The following is a 13,735-nucleotide window of genomic DNA, read 5'->3' as shown; positions in this document are numbered from 1 at the left end:
ATAAGGGGAGGGAGGGTGTCATTGTAATGTAAATAGTGTGGGTGGCCATTTGATTAATTGTTCAGCAGTCTTATGGTTTGGGGGTAGAAGCTATTGGTCCTAGACTTGGCGCTCCTGTACCGCTTGCCGTGCTGTAGCAGAGAGAACAGTCTATGACTTGGGTGACTGCAGTCTTGGACACTTTTTGGGGCCTTTCTCTGACACCACCTAGTATATAGGTCCTGGATGTTAGGAAGCTTGGACCCAGTGATGTACTGGGCCGTACACACTACCCTCTGTAGCGCCTTACGGTCAGATGCCGAACAGTTGCCAAACCAGGCAGTAATGCAACTGGTCAGGATGCTCTCGATGGTGCAGCTGTAGACCTTTCTGAGGATCTCAGGACCCATGCCAAATCTTTGGTGAACTTGAAATTCTCGACCCGCTTCACTTCAGCCCCGTTGATGTTAATGGGGCCTGTACGGCCCTCCTTTTCCTATAGTCCACAATCAACTCCTTTGTCTTGCTTACATTGAGGGAGAGATTGTTGTCCTGGTAACACAATGCCAGGTCTCCTCCCTCCTCCCTATAGGCTGTCTTTTCAGCCTATGACCTCCTCCCTCCTCACTATAGGCTGTCTTATCGTTGTCGGTGTCGTCAGTAAACTTAATGATGGTGTTGGAGTCGTGCTTGGCCACGCAGTTGTAGGTGAACAGGGAGTACAGGAGGGGCACCTCAGTGTTGAGGATCAGCGTGGCAGATGTGTTGTTGCCTACCCATATCACCTGGGGGCGGCCCGTCAAGTCCAGGATCCAGTTGCAGAGGGAGGTATTTAGTCCCAGGGTCCTTAGTTAAGTGTTGAGCTTTGAGGAGAACTAAGGTGTTGAACGCTGAGCTGTAGTCAATGAACATCATTCTCACATAGGTGTTCCTTTTGTCCAGGTGGAAAAGGGCAGTGTGGTGTGCGATTGAGATTGCGTCACCTGTAGATCTGTTGGGACGGTATGCGAATGGGAGTGGGTCTAGGGTTTCCGGCATGATGGTGTTGATGTGAGCCATGACCAGCCTTTCAAAGCACTTTATGGCTACCAATGTGAGTGTTACGGGGCGGGTATCATTTAGGCAGGTTACCTTCGCTTTCTTGGGCACAGGGACTATAGTGGTCTGAAACATGTAAGTATTACAGACTCGGTCAGGGAGAAGATGAAAATGTCAGTGAAGACACTTGCCAGTTGGTCGCGCATACTTTGAGTACACGTCCTGGTAATCCGTCTGGCCCCGTTGCTTTGTGAATGTTGACATGTTTAAAGGTCTTGCTCACATTGGCTATGGACAGCCTGATCACACAGTCTTCTGGAACAGCTGGTGCTCTCATGCATGCTCAGTGTTGCTTGCCTCGAAACAATCATAAAAGGCATTTAGCTCGTCTGGTAGGCTCGTGCCACTGGGCAGCTGGCGGCTGGGTTTCCCTTTGTAGTCCGTAATATTCTTCAAGCCCTGCCACATCCGACGAGCATCAGAGCCGGTGTAGTATGATTCAATCTTAGTCCTGTATTTACGCTTTGCCTGATGAGGGCATAGCTGGATTTCTTATAAGTGTCCGGATTAGTGTCCCGTTGCTTGAAAGCGGCCGCTCTAGCCTTTAGCTCGGTGTGGATGTTGCCTGTAATCCATGGCTTATGGTTGGGAAATGTACGTACGGTCTCTGTGGGGAAGATGTTGTCGATGCACTTATTGATGAAGCCAGTGACTGAGGTGGTATACTCCTCAATGCCATTGGATGAATCCCGGAACATATTCCAGTCTGTGCTAGCAAATCAGTCCTGTAGCGTAGCATCCACGTCATCTGACCACCTCCGTATTGAGCAAGTCACTGGTACTTCCTGCTATAGTTTTTGCTTGTAAGCAGGTATCAGGAGGATATAATTATGGTTAGATTTGCTAAATGGAGGGTGAGGGAAAGCTTTGTGTGTGGAGTAAAGGTGGTCTAGAGTTTTTTTCCTCTGGTTGCACATTCTGGCAGAAATGAGGTAAAACGGATTTAAGTTTGCCTGCATTAAAGTCCCTGGCCACTAGGAACGCCGCTTCTGGGTGAGCATTTTCTCGTTTTCTTATGGCCTTATACAGCTTGTTGAGTGTGGTCTTAGTGCCGGCATCGGTTTGTGGTGGTAAATAGAGGCTCCCTTGGTAGAGAGATCAGCTCTCTTGGTGTGGTCTACAGCTTATCATGAGGTATTCTACCTTAGGCGGGCAATACCTCAAGACTTCTTTAATATTAGACACTGCAGTTATTGACAAATTGACACACACCCCCGCCCCTCGTCTTACCAGATGTAGCTGCTCTGTCCTTCCGATGCACGGAGAAGCCAGCCAGTTCTATATTGTGTCATCGTTCAGCCACGACTCTGTGTATCAGATTTCAGGTAAGACCCAAGTGCAGACTGTGTTGATGTAACAATATTTATTGCAACAATAGGGGCAGGCAAACAGCAAGTGAAGGCAGGGGGTTGATAATCCAGCGTAGTGGGGTCAAGGCACAGGACAGCAGGCAGGCTCTGAGACAGGACAGGCAAGGGTCAAAACCAGGAGGATGAGAAAAAGAGAGACTGGGGAAAAGCAGGAGCTGAGACAAAATGCTGTTTGACTTGATCAAACAAGACGAACTGGTACAGAAAGACTGAAAACACAGGTATAAATACCCAGGGGATAAGTGGGGAAGATGGGCGACACCTGGAGGAGGTGGAGACAAGCACAAGGACAGGTGAAACAGATTAGGGCGTGATTACAATTTTTTATGTCCCGTTGGTAGGATAGTATTAATCGTAGATTGTCCAGTTTGTTTTCCAATGATTGCACGTTGGCCAATAATACGGAGGCAAGAGGTGGTTTACCTACACGTCGGCAAATTCTGACAAGGCACCCCGCCCTCCTCCCCCTTTTATTCACACTGATGATGGGGATTTGGGCCTTGTCTTGACAAAGCAGTATATCCTTCGCGTCAGACTCATTAGAGAAAAAAATCTTTGTCCAGTTCGAGGTGAGTAACAGCTGTTCTGATGTCCATAAGCTCTCTTCGGTCATAAGAGATAGTAGCAGCAACATTATGTACAAAATGAGTTACCAGCAATGCATAAAAAAATAAAAAATAGCACAGTTGATTAGGAGCCTGTAAAACAGCAGCCATCCTTCCGGCGCCATTATATACATTGAGAAATAGTGTATTCCGGGTAGTTCCAAAAATATCTGGAAATAAGTTAATATATATATATATAAAAAACTAAACATAACTATGTTTGTAGTTATAGGTAACCAGATCTAGACAATTAAGTTAATAAGTCTTTGACCATACTGTGTTGTTACATTGGTGAGTAAAAACCCATGCTTCCTACCCTTTTAAGGTTATACAACATAAATAATGCACAGTGACAAATTGTGACGTAAATGTGATTACTATGTACTGCTGTATCACAATACAATTTTTTTGTTTTGTTATTCAGTCATTTTTTTAGTTCTCCCGCTTTACCAACCATATTTAGCTAAAGTAGGACAGCATGGAGTGCAGTAGTTCTTCCTTTTTGAAGTTATGCCGCTACCGTTTGTGGTCGATGGTGGCAGATTGTGGTAAATTGCAACAATGGCTGACTCTTAAATAACGTGCCATAGAATTGTAGCTAAAGAGGGACAGTCTTATAGGCTTTTCCAATGGAGGAAAGAGATCCAATTTACATTAGGGACCACCTGTACTTAGGTTATGTAGGGCTCTCTGGTTCTTGTAGTACTATATCCGTGTAGTAATGTTATTAGTACTGTTATTTGAGTGAATTCAGAAAAAGTGGGACACTTTTTGCAGGTCAATCAATCAATCAAATGTATTTATAAAGCCCTTTTTACATCAGCTGAGGTCACAGAGTGCTGTACAGAAACCCAGCCTAAAACCCTAAACAGTAAGCAATGCAGATGTAGAAGCATGGTGGCTAGGAAAAACTCACTAGAAAAGCCGGAACCTAGGAAGAAACCAAGAGAGGAACCAGGCCAGTCCTCTTGAGATTATAACAGTACATGGCCAAGACGTTCAAACGTTTATAGATGACCAGCAGGGTCCGTCTTCTGTAACCTCTTCAGACATCTATCCAACATATGATACCTTTCTGAAATTGTCAGATGTTTCTTGATCACACAAATGTCAATTATATTGTAATTGGGGTACAATTAGGACTAGAATAATGGTGTCCCAGTTTATCTAACCTGCTATTCCAGTGTGCCAAAAGCAAACTAAAATATGGTTTTGACTCAGTGTATACATGGGTGTGTCATGCCTCCTGTGAATATGATATCAACATTGGATATCAACGATATCAACATCTTGAGGATTTCAGAAATGTATCATGTGTTGGGCTAATATGTTGGATAGATGTCAAAAAAGGTTATAGATTACAGAAAGTGTCCCACTTATTCAGAATTCACCCTATGTGGATTGTGCACTCGGGACAACTTTACTCACAAATGGCAGTTTTTTTTTACAACTCAGAGACTGGCAAAGAGACTGACAAAGAGAAACAAATGAAAGGCCACACTGCAACACCACAAACGTAATTTATTTGATCAAGTGTCCATGCGGATTGGCGTACGTGGGAAACACATTCAGAGCGCTTAAAACCAGAATCAAATAACACAGGATTTGCTTAAGAAATAATGATATCAAAAGTCCCTTTGTCGTGCACTTTTCCCAGGCAAAGTACAACTTGTCCTACCTTTGCTACCTGGGAATTAAACATGTGAAAATGCCACGTAAAAGGGGATATTCTCAATTTCCTCCTGAGACGAGAGTCCTTTTGGATATATCAAATGACATTTTATTGGTTAGCAGATATTATTGCGAGTGTAGCTAAATGCTTGTGCTTCAAGTTCTGACAGTGCAGTAATATCTAACAAGTTATCTAACAATTCCACAACATCTTGGCGGCAGGTAGCCTAGTGCTTAGAGCATTGGACTAGTATCCGAAAGGTTGCAAGATCAAATGGATGATAGCGGGGTGAACAGACAGTGGCTCGGGTGGTTGTTGTCCTTGATTATCTTTTTGGCCTTCCTGTGACAATGGGTGCTGTAGATGTCCTGGAGGGCAGGTAGTTTGCCCCCTGTGATGTGTTGTGCAGATCCAACTACCCTCTGGGGAGCCCTGCGGTTGTGGGCGGTGCAGTTGCCGTACCAGACGGCCCGACAGGATGTTCTCAATTGTGCATCTGTAAAGGTTTGTGAGGGTTTTAGGTGACAAGCCAAATTTCTTCAGCTTCCTTCTTCACCACCCTGTCTGTGTGGGTGGACCATTTCAGTTTGTCAGTGATGTGTACGGCGAGTAATATACAACTTTCCCCTTCTCCACTGCTGCCCTGTCGATGTGGATACTGTTGTTTTCTGAAGTCAACGATCATTTGTTCAACACTCTGTCTCCAAGAGGTTTTCTGTAAAATGTGTTCTGCTCATAGGGGGCTGCCTTTTCCCATTTTTCTTATATAAAATTGTATACAAAATTATTAATGCATTTGTCTCACCTGTTTTTAACCTATTGCTCATCAATATTACTTGACAAGAATAAACTAATCAAAATGTATTCATATTTTTCCATATATGTCGACTGTGTAATATTTATTTTGATGTTAATGTATCGTATTAATTTGACTGGATGTATTCAATGACCGGTTCTAGCCTACATGCCTCTAGTCCAGAGGTTAATTAAGTAGGTGTGTTTCACAGTGGTGACCTGATAAAGATCCAACTCAGATCGACACGTTGTCAAATCAAATCAAACTTTATTTGTCATTGGCGCCGAATACAACAAGTGTAGACCTTACCGTGAAATGCTTACTTTGAAGCCCTTAACCAACAGCGCAGTTCAAGAAGAGTTAAGAAAATATTCACAAAATAAACTAAAGTAATAAATAATAGAAAAGTGGCATCTGTCTGTTTTGTGCATCTGATTAAGTCACCATGGGAGCATAGCAGAGTTGCGGACATTACTTTTGTCTTTGATACATTGTTCTGTCCTGTACCTGATAAGTTGGATGTGCATATTTTTCAATTTTTTCTTATTTTTTCACCCACAGAAAATCAACACAAAAATTTTACCATAAGGATGGGTCAATGGGGATTTAAAAAACAGACCTTATAGTAAGTGTATTAGTCTGTCTATGAACAATGACACAGCTACAAGTACTTTACTTCTACTACAAATTAACCTACCAGTACACACAATGCACAATAGACCTATACCTTCTTCAGTCTTTTCCTCTTTCTTCTCCATTCCCTCTTTCTCCTCCACACCCTCTTTCTTTAGTCCTATCTTAGAGGGAGTATCACTCTTCGCATTGTCCTCTGCTTCAGCAGGTTTGGAGGTGACTGTGAACATTGAAAGATTTTGTCCTTTACAGTCCGAATATGCATGTCTCTCTACAAAACGCATAGTACTACAGAACTACAGTACCCACATACTAGACCTACACAATGCGGCTTCAATACACCAGCTATACCTTCTTCAGTCTCTTCCCCCCTCTCTTTCTCCTTCATCTCTTCTTCCTCACCCTCCTTTTCAGAGGGAATCTCAGTCTCTCCTGCATCTTCTGCCACTTCCCTATTAGCATCTGTACAAAAAACATTGCAACCTCCAAAAGAAGTATGTGCAAAAATATTGTTATTTTCAAAGAGCTCTAAGGGGTATCTAAACTCTAAAATAGGAATGACTAATATGTCAAGGCATGTGGGAAACAAGTTGTGAAATTTGGGAAAACAGCGTAATGGTTTCCCTCTGGAAAATATTGGAAAGTATTCAGACCGCTTGACTTTTTCCACGTTTTTTAAAGTTACAGCCTTATTCTTCAATGGATTGAATTGTTTTCCCCCCTGCTCTATCTACACACAATACAACAAAATGACAAAGCGAAAGCAGGTTTTATAAATTTTTGCACCCCCCCATGAATATGTTATTTACATAAGTATGCAGACCCTTTGCTATGACACTCAAAACTGAGCTCAGGTACATCCTGTTTCCATTGCTCATCCTTGAGATGTTTGTACATCTTGATTGGAGTCCACCTGTGGTAAATTCAATTGATTGAACATGATTTGGAAAGGCACACACCTGTCTATATAAGGTCCCCCAGTTGACAGTGCAAGTCAGAACAAAAACCAAGCCATGAGGTTGAAGGAATTGTCCATGGAGCTCCGAGACAAGATTGTGTCGAGGCACCAAAAATATTCCTAGAGCTGGCCGCCCGGCCAAACTGAGCAATCGGGGGAGAAAGGCTCTACTTATGTAAATAAGGTATTTATGAAGGACAACCATCTTTGCAGCACTCCACCAATCAGACCTTTATGGCAGTGCCCAGATGGAAGCCAATCCTCAGTAAAAGGCACATGGAGTTTGCCAAAAGGCACCTAAAGGACTCAGACCATGAGAAACAAGATTCTCTGGTCTGATGATACCAATATTAAATTCTTTGGCCTGAATGCCATCGTCACATATGTAGAAAACATGGCACCATCCATACGGTGAAGCATAGTGATGGCAGCATCATGCTGTGGGGATGTTTTCAGTTGCAGGGACTGGGAGACTAGTCAGGAACGAGGGAAAGATGAACAGAGCAAAGTACAGAGAGATCTTAGATTTTTTTTAAACTGTTCCAGAGACCTCAAGACCTCAGATAGGGGAAAAGGTTCACCATCCAACAGGACAACAACCCTAAGCACCCAGCCAAGACAATGCAGGAGTGCACCTTGATCCGGTCATTCTACAAACGAGGAGCATTTCAGAAGATCCCACCACCAACGGACCAAGCAGCGTGGTCAGGAGGACTGGACCTGGGAGGAAATCATGGAGGGAGCAGGACCCTGGACAAGGGCCAGGGAGTATCGCCGTCCGAAGGAGGAGATAGAGGCACCGAAAGTGAAACGGTGACGATACGAGGAGATAGCTCAACGAAAGCAAGCACGAGAGGCAGCCCCAACACATTTTTTAGGGGAGGCACAAGGGAGATTGGCGGAGTCATGGTTCAGACCTGAGCCAACTCCCCGTGCTTACCGTGGGGAGCGTGTGACTGGTCAGGCACCGTGTTATGCGGTGATGCGTACGGTGTCTCCAGTGAGCATTTACAGGCCGGTGCGCTCTGTGCCAGTGCCCCGCATTTGCAGGGCGGAAGTTGGCATCCAGCCAGGACGGGTTGTGCCAGTTCTACGCTCGAGACCTCCAGTGCGCCTCCACGGCCCAGTGTATGAGGTGCCTGCTCCACGCACCAGGCTTCCAGTGCATCTCCCCAGTCTGGTGAGACCTGTTCCGGTTCCACGTACCAGGCCTCCAGTATGTCTCCCCACTCTGGAAAGCCCTGTGGAAGCTCCACGCACCAGACTTACAGTATGTCTCCTCAGTCCGGTGAGACCTGTTCCGGCTCCCTTGTACTAAGCCTCCAGTTATGATCCATGGCCCGGAGCCAGTAGTTATGATCCATGGCACGAAGCCTCTAGTGATGATCCATGGCCCAGAGCCTGTAGTGATGATCCATGGCCCAGAGCCTGTAGTGATGATCCATGGCCCAGAGCCTGTAGTGATGATCCATGGCACGAAGCCTCCAGTGATGATCCATGGCCCGAAGCCTGTAGTGATGATCCATGGCACGAAGCCTCCAGTGATAATCCATGGCCCGGAGCCTCCAGTGATAATCCATGGCACGAAGCCTCCAGTGATGATCCATGGCCCGGAGCCTGCATTGAAAATCCAGGGCACGGAGCCTCCAGCGACGGTCCCCAGTCCGGAGCCTCCAGCGACGGTCCCCAGTCCGGAGCCTCCAGCGACAGTCTCCAGTCCGGAGTCTCCAGCAACGGCCCCCAGTCCGGTGTCTCCAGCGACGCTCCGCAGTCCGGAGCCTCCAGCAACGGCCCCTAGGCCGGAGCCTCCAGCAACGATCCGCAGTCCGGAGCCTCCAGCGACGATCCGAGTCCGGAGCCTTCAGCTACGAGCTGCAGTCCGGAGCCTTCAGCGACGAGCTGCAGTCCAGAGCCTCCAGCGGGGGTTCCCAGTCCGGAGCCTCCGGCGACGCTCTGCAGTCCCGAGCCTCCAGCGGTGGTTCCCAGTTCAGAGCCTCCGGCGATGATCCACGGTCCGGTTCCTCCGGCAACGATTCAAGGTCCGGAGTCTCCGGCGACGATCAACGGTCCAGTTCCACAGAAGCGGAGGGATCAGCGTAGGGAGCGGGGGCTACGTCCCGAACCGGAGCAGCCACCGAGGGTAGATGCCCACCCGGGCCCTCCCCTCCCCTCAATACGGTGCAGTCGTCCTGCCCAGTGACAGCCCCGAAACCTGAAGGATCTGGAGATGGTCTGTATGGAGGAGTGGGCCAAAATCCCTGCTGCAGTGTGTGCAAACCTGGTCATAAAATATGATCTCTGTAATTGCAAACAAAGGTTTCTGTACCAAATATTAAGTTCTGCTTTTCTGATGTATCAAATACTTATGTCATGCAATAAAATGCAAATGAATTACTTAAAAATCATACAATGTGATTTTCTGGATTTTTGTTTTAGATTCCGTCTCTCACAGTTGAAGTGTACCTATGACAAAAATTACAGACCTCTACATGCTTTGTAAGTAGGAAAACCTGCAAAATCGGCAGTGTATCAAATACTTGTTCTCCGCACTGTATATATGTAGATACAGTGCCTTGCGAAAGTATTCGGCCCCCTTGAACTTTGCGACCTTTTGCCACATTTCAGGCTTCAAACATAAAGATATAAAACTGTATTTTTTTGTGAAGAATCAACAACAAGTGGGACACAATCATGAAGTGGAACAACATTTATTGGATATTTCAAACTTTTTTAACAAATCAAAAACTGAAAAATTGGGCGTGCAAAATTATTCAGCCCCCTTAAGTTAATACTTTGTAGCGCCACCTTTTGCTGCGATTACAGCTGTAAGTCGCTTGGGGTATGTCTCTATCAGTTTTGCACATCGAGAGACTGACATTTTTTCCCATTCCTCCTTGCAAAACAGCTCGAGCTCAGTGAGGTTGGATGGAGAGCATTTGTGAACAGCAGTTTTCAGTTCTTTCCACAGATTCTCGATTGGACTCAAGTCTGGACTTTGACTTGGCCATTCTAACACCTGGATATGTTTATTTTTGAACCATTCCATTGTAGATTTTGCTTTATGTTTTGGATCATTGTCTTGTTGGAAGACAAATCTCCGTCCCAGTCTCCATCAGGTTTTCTTCCAGAATGGTCCTGTATTTGGCTCCATCCATCTTCCCATCAATTTTAACCATCTTCCCTGTCCCTGCTGAAGAAAAGCAGGCCCAAACCATGATGCTGCCACCACCATGTTTGACAGTGGGGATGGTGTGTTCAGCTGTGTTGCTTTTACGCCAAACATAACGTTTTGCATTGTTGCCAAAAAGTTCAATTTTGGTTTCATCTGACCAGAGCACCTTCTTCCACATGTTTGGTGTGTCTCCCAGGTGGCTTATGGCAAACTTTAAACAACACTTTTTATGGATATCTTTAAGAAATGGCTTTCTTGCCACTCTTCCATAAAGGCCAGATTTGTGCAATATATGACTGATTGTTGTCCTATGGACAGAGTCTCCCACCTCAGCTGTAGATCTCTGCAGTTCATCCAGAGTGATCATGGGCCTCTTGGCTGCATCTCTGATCAGTCTTCTCCTTGTATGAGCTGAAAGTTTAGAGGGACGGCCAGGTCTTGGTAGATTTGCAGTGGTCTGATACTCCTTCCATTTCAATATTATCGCTTGCACAGTGCTCCTTGGGATGTTTAAAGCTTGGGAAATCTTTTTGTATCCAAATCCGGCTTTAAACTTCTTCACAACAGTATCTCGGACCTGCCTGGTGTGTTCCTTGTTCTTCATGATGCTCTCTGCGCTTTTAACGGACCTCTGAGACTATCACAGTGCAGGTGCATTTATACGGAGACTTGATTACACACAGGTGGATTGTATTTATCATCATTAGTCATTTAGGTCAACATTGGATCATTCAGAGATCCTCACTGAACTTCTGGAGAGAGTTTGCTGCACTGAAAGTAAAGGGGCTGAATAATTTTGCACGCCCAATTTTTCAGTTTTTGATTTGTTAAAAAAGTTTGAAATATCCAATAAATGTCGTTCCACTTCATGATTGTCCCACTTGTTGTTGATTCTTCACAAAAAAATACAGTTTTATATCTTTATGTTTGAAGCCTGAAATGTGGCAAAAGGTGGCAAAGTTCAAGGGGGCCGAATACTTTCGCAAGGCACTGTATATACAGTTGAAGTCGGAAGTTTACATTCACTTAGGTTGGAGTCATTAAAACAAATTTTTCAACCACTCCACAAATTTCTTGTTAACAAACTATAGTTTTGGAAAAGTCAGATTGGACATCTACTTTGCGCATGACACAAGTAAATTTTCAAACATTTGTTTACAGACAGATTATTTCACTTATAATTCACCGTATTACAATTCCAATGGGTCAGAAGTTTACATACACTAAGTTGACTGTGCCTTTAAACAGCTTGGAAAATTCCAGAAAATGATGTCATGGCTTTAGAAGCTTCTGATAGGCTAATTGACATAATTTGAGTCAATTGGAGGTGTACCTGTGGATGTATTTAAAGGCCTGTCTTCAAACTCAATGCCTCTTTGCTTGACATCATGGGAAAATCAAAATAAATTGATAATTGTGGACCTCCACAAGTCTGGTTCATCCTTGGGAGCAATTTCCAAATGCCTGAAGGTACCACATTCACCTGTACAAACAATAGTACGCACGTATAAACACCAGGGGACCACGCAGCCGTCATAACGCTCAGGAGGGAGACGCGTTCTGTCTCCTAGAGATGAATGTACTTTGGTGCGAAAAGTGCAAATCAATCCCAGAACAACAGCAAAGGACCTTGTGAAGATGCTGGAGGAAACAGGTACAAAAGTATCTATATCCACAGAAAAACGAGTCCTATATCGACATAACCTGAAAGGTCGCTCAGCAAGGAAGAAGTCACTGCTCCAAAACTGCCATGAAAAAGCCAGACTACGGTTTGCAACTGCACAATGGGGACAAAGATTGTACTTTTTGGAGAAATGTCCTCAGGTCTGATGAAACAAACATGGAACTGTTCGGCCATAATGACCATCATTATGTTTGGAGAAAAAAGGGGGAGGCATGCAAGCCGAAGAACACCATCCCAACCGTGAAGAACGGGGGTGGCAGCATCATGTTGTGGGGGTGCTTTGCTGTAGGAGGGACTGGTGCACTTCACAAAATAGATGGCATCATGAGGCAGGACAATTATGTGAATATATTGAAGCATAATCTCAAGACATCAGTCAGGAAGTTAAAGCTTGGTCACAAATGGGTCTTCCAAATGGACAATGACTCCAAGCATGCCTCCAAAGTTGTGGCAAAATGGCTTAAGGACAACAAAGTCAAGATATTGGAGTGGCCATCAAAAAGCCCTGACCTCAGTCCTATAGAAAATTTGTGGGCAGAACTGAAAAAGCGTGTGCGAGCAAGGAGGCCTACAAACCTGACTCAGTTACACCAGCTCTATCAGGAGGAATGGGCCAAAATTCATCCAACTTATTGTGGGAAGCTTGTAGAAGGCTACCTGAAACTTTTGACCCGAGTTAAACAATTTAAAGGCAATGCTACCAAATACTAATTGAGTGTATGTCAACTTCTGACCCACTGGGAATGTAATGAAAGAAATAAAAGCTGAAATAAATAATTCTCTCTACTATTATTCTGACATTTCACATTCTTAAAATAAAGTGGTGATCCTACCTGACCTAAAACAGGGAATTTTTACTTCGATTAAATGTCAGGAAATGTGCATGTAAATTTCTGACTTCAACTGTATATACAGTGTATATATATATATATATATATATATATTATTATTTTTTGTCTATATAAATTAGCTAGCCCAAATAGAACTGTCAGCAATGTGTATTAAGATAGCTAGGTAGCTGGTTAATCTTGGACAATTTTACATTAAATTTAACAGGGTGAGGTCTTGGTACATGACATATATATGTTGACCCTCAGACAATATTCATATACACTACACGACCAAAAGTATGTGGACATCTGCTGGTCGAACATCTCATTCCAAAATCATGGGCAATAATATGGAGTTGGTCCCCCCTTTGCTACTAAAACCGCTTCCTCTCTTCTGGGAAGGCTTTCCACTAGATGTTGGAACATTACTGTGGGAACTTGCTTTCATTCAGCCACAACAGCATTAGTGAGGTCAGGCACCGATGTTGGGCAATTAGGCCTGGCTCGCAGTCTGTGATCCAATTCATCCCAAAGGTGTTCGATTGGGTTGAGGTCAGGGCTCTGTGCAAGCAAGTCAAGTTCTTCCACACCGACTGTAGCCACAAAGTTGGAAGCACAGAATCATCTAGAATGTCATTGTAAGCTGTAGCGTTGATTTCCCTTCACTGGAGCAAAGGGGCCTCGCAAGAACCACGAAAAACAGCCACAGACCTTAATTCTTCTTCCAACAAACTTTACTGTTGGCACTATGCATTCGGGCAGGTAGTGTGCTCCTGGCATCTGACAAACCCAGATTTTTCCATCGGACTACCAGATGGTGAAGCGTGACTTATCACTCCAGTGAACGCGGTTCCACTGCTCCAATGGCGGCGAGCTTCACACCACTTAAGTCGACGCTTGGGATTGGACATGGTGATTTTAGGCTTGTGTGCGGCTGC

General features: G+C 44.6%; 1 protein-coding gene across 7 annotated transcripts in view; it reads right to left on the bottom strand.

Moving 5' to 3' along the window:
• The window catches only part of LOC139388422 (netrin-G2-like), a 166,035-nt gene that overhangs the window by 37,274 nt on the left and 115,026 nt on the right, over positions 1–13,735 (bottom strand). For 4 of the 7 annotated variants that reach the window (XR_011629286.1, XM_071135072.1, XM_071135071.1 and 1 more), the window contains 2 exons: positions 6,505–6,636; positions 6,248–6,373 (listed from right to left, as the gene is read on the bottom strand). The exons of the other annotated variants lie outside the window; for them this stretch is intronic. Coding sequence is in view for 3 of the 4 variants with exons in the window: in XM_071135072.1 (XP_070991173.1) it covers positions 6,248–6,373; positions 6,505–6,636 (258 nt within the window). In the remaining variant the exon portion in view is untranslated. The remainder of the gene's footprint in view (positions 1–6,247; positions 6,374–6,504; positions 6,637–13,735) is intronic. 7 annotated transcript variants of the gene reach the window in all.

This window comes from Oncorhynchus clarkii, chromosome 29 (assembly GCF_045791955.1).
Source record: "Oncorhynchus clarkii lewisi isolate Uvic-CL-2024 chromosome 29, UVic_Ocla_1.0, whole genome shotgun sequence".
Lineage (NCBI taxonomy): Eukaryota > Metazoa > Chordata > Actinopteri > Salmoniformes > Salmonidae > Oncorhynchus > Oncorhynchus clarkii.
This window is presented reverse-complemented; position numbering and strand designations above follow the sequence as displayed.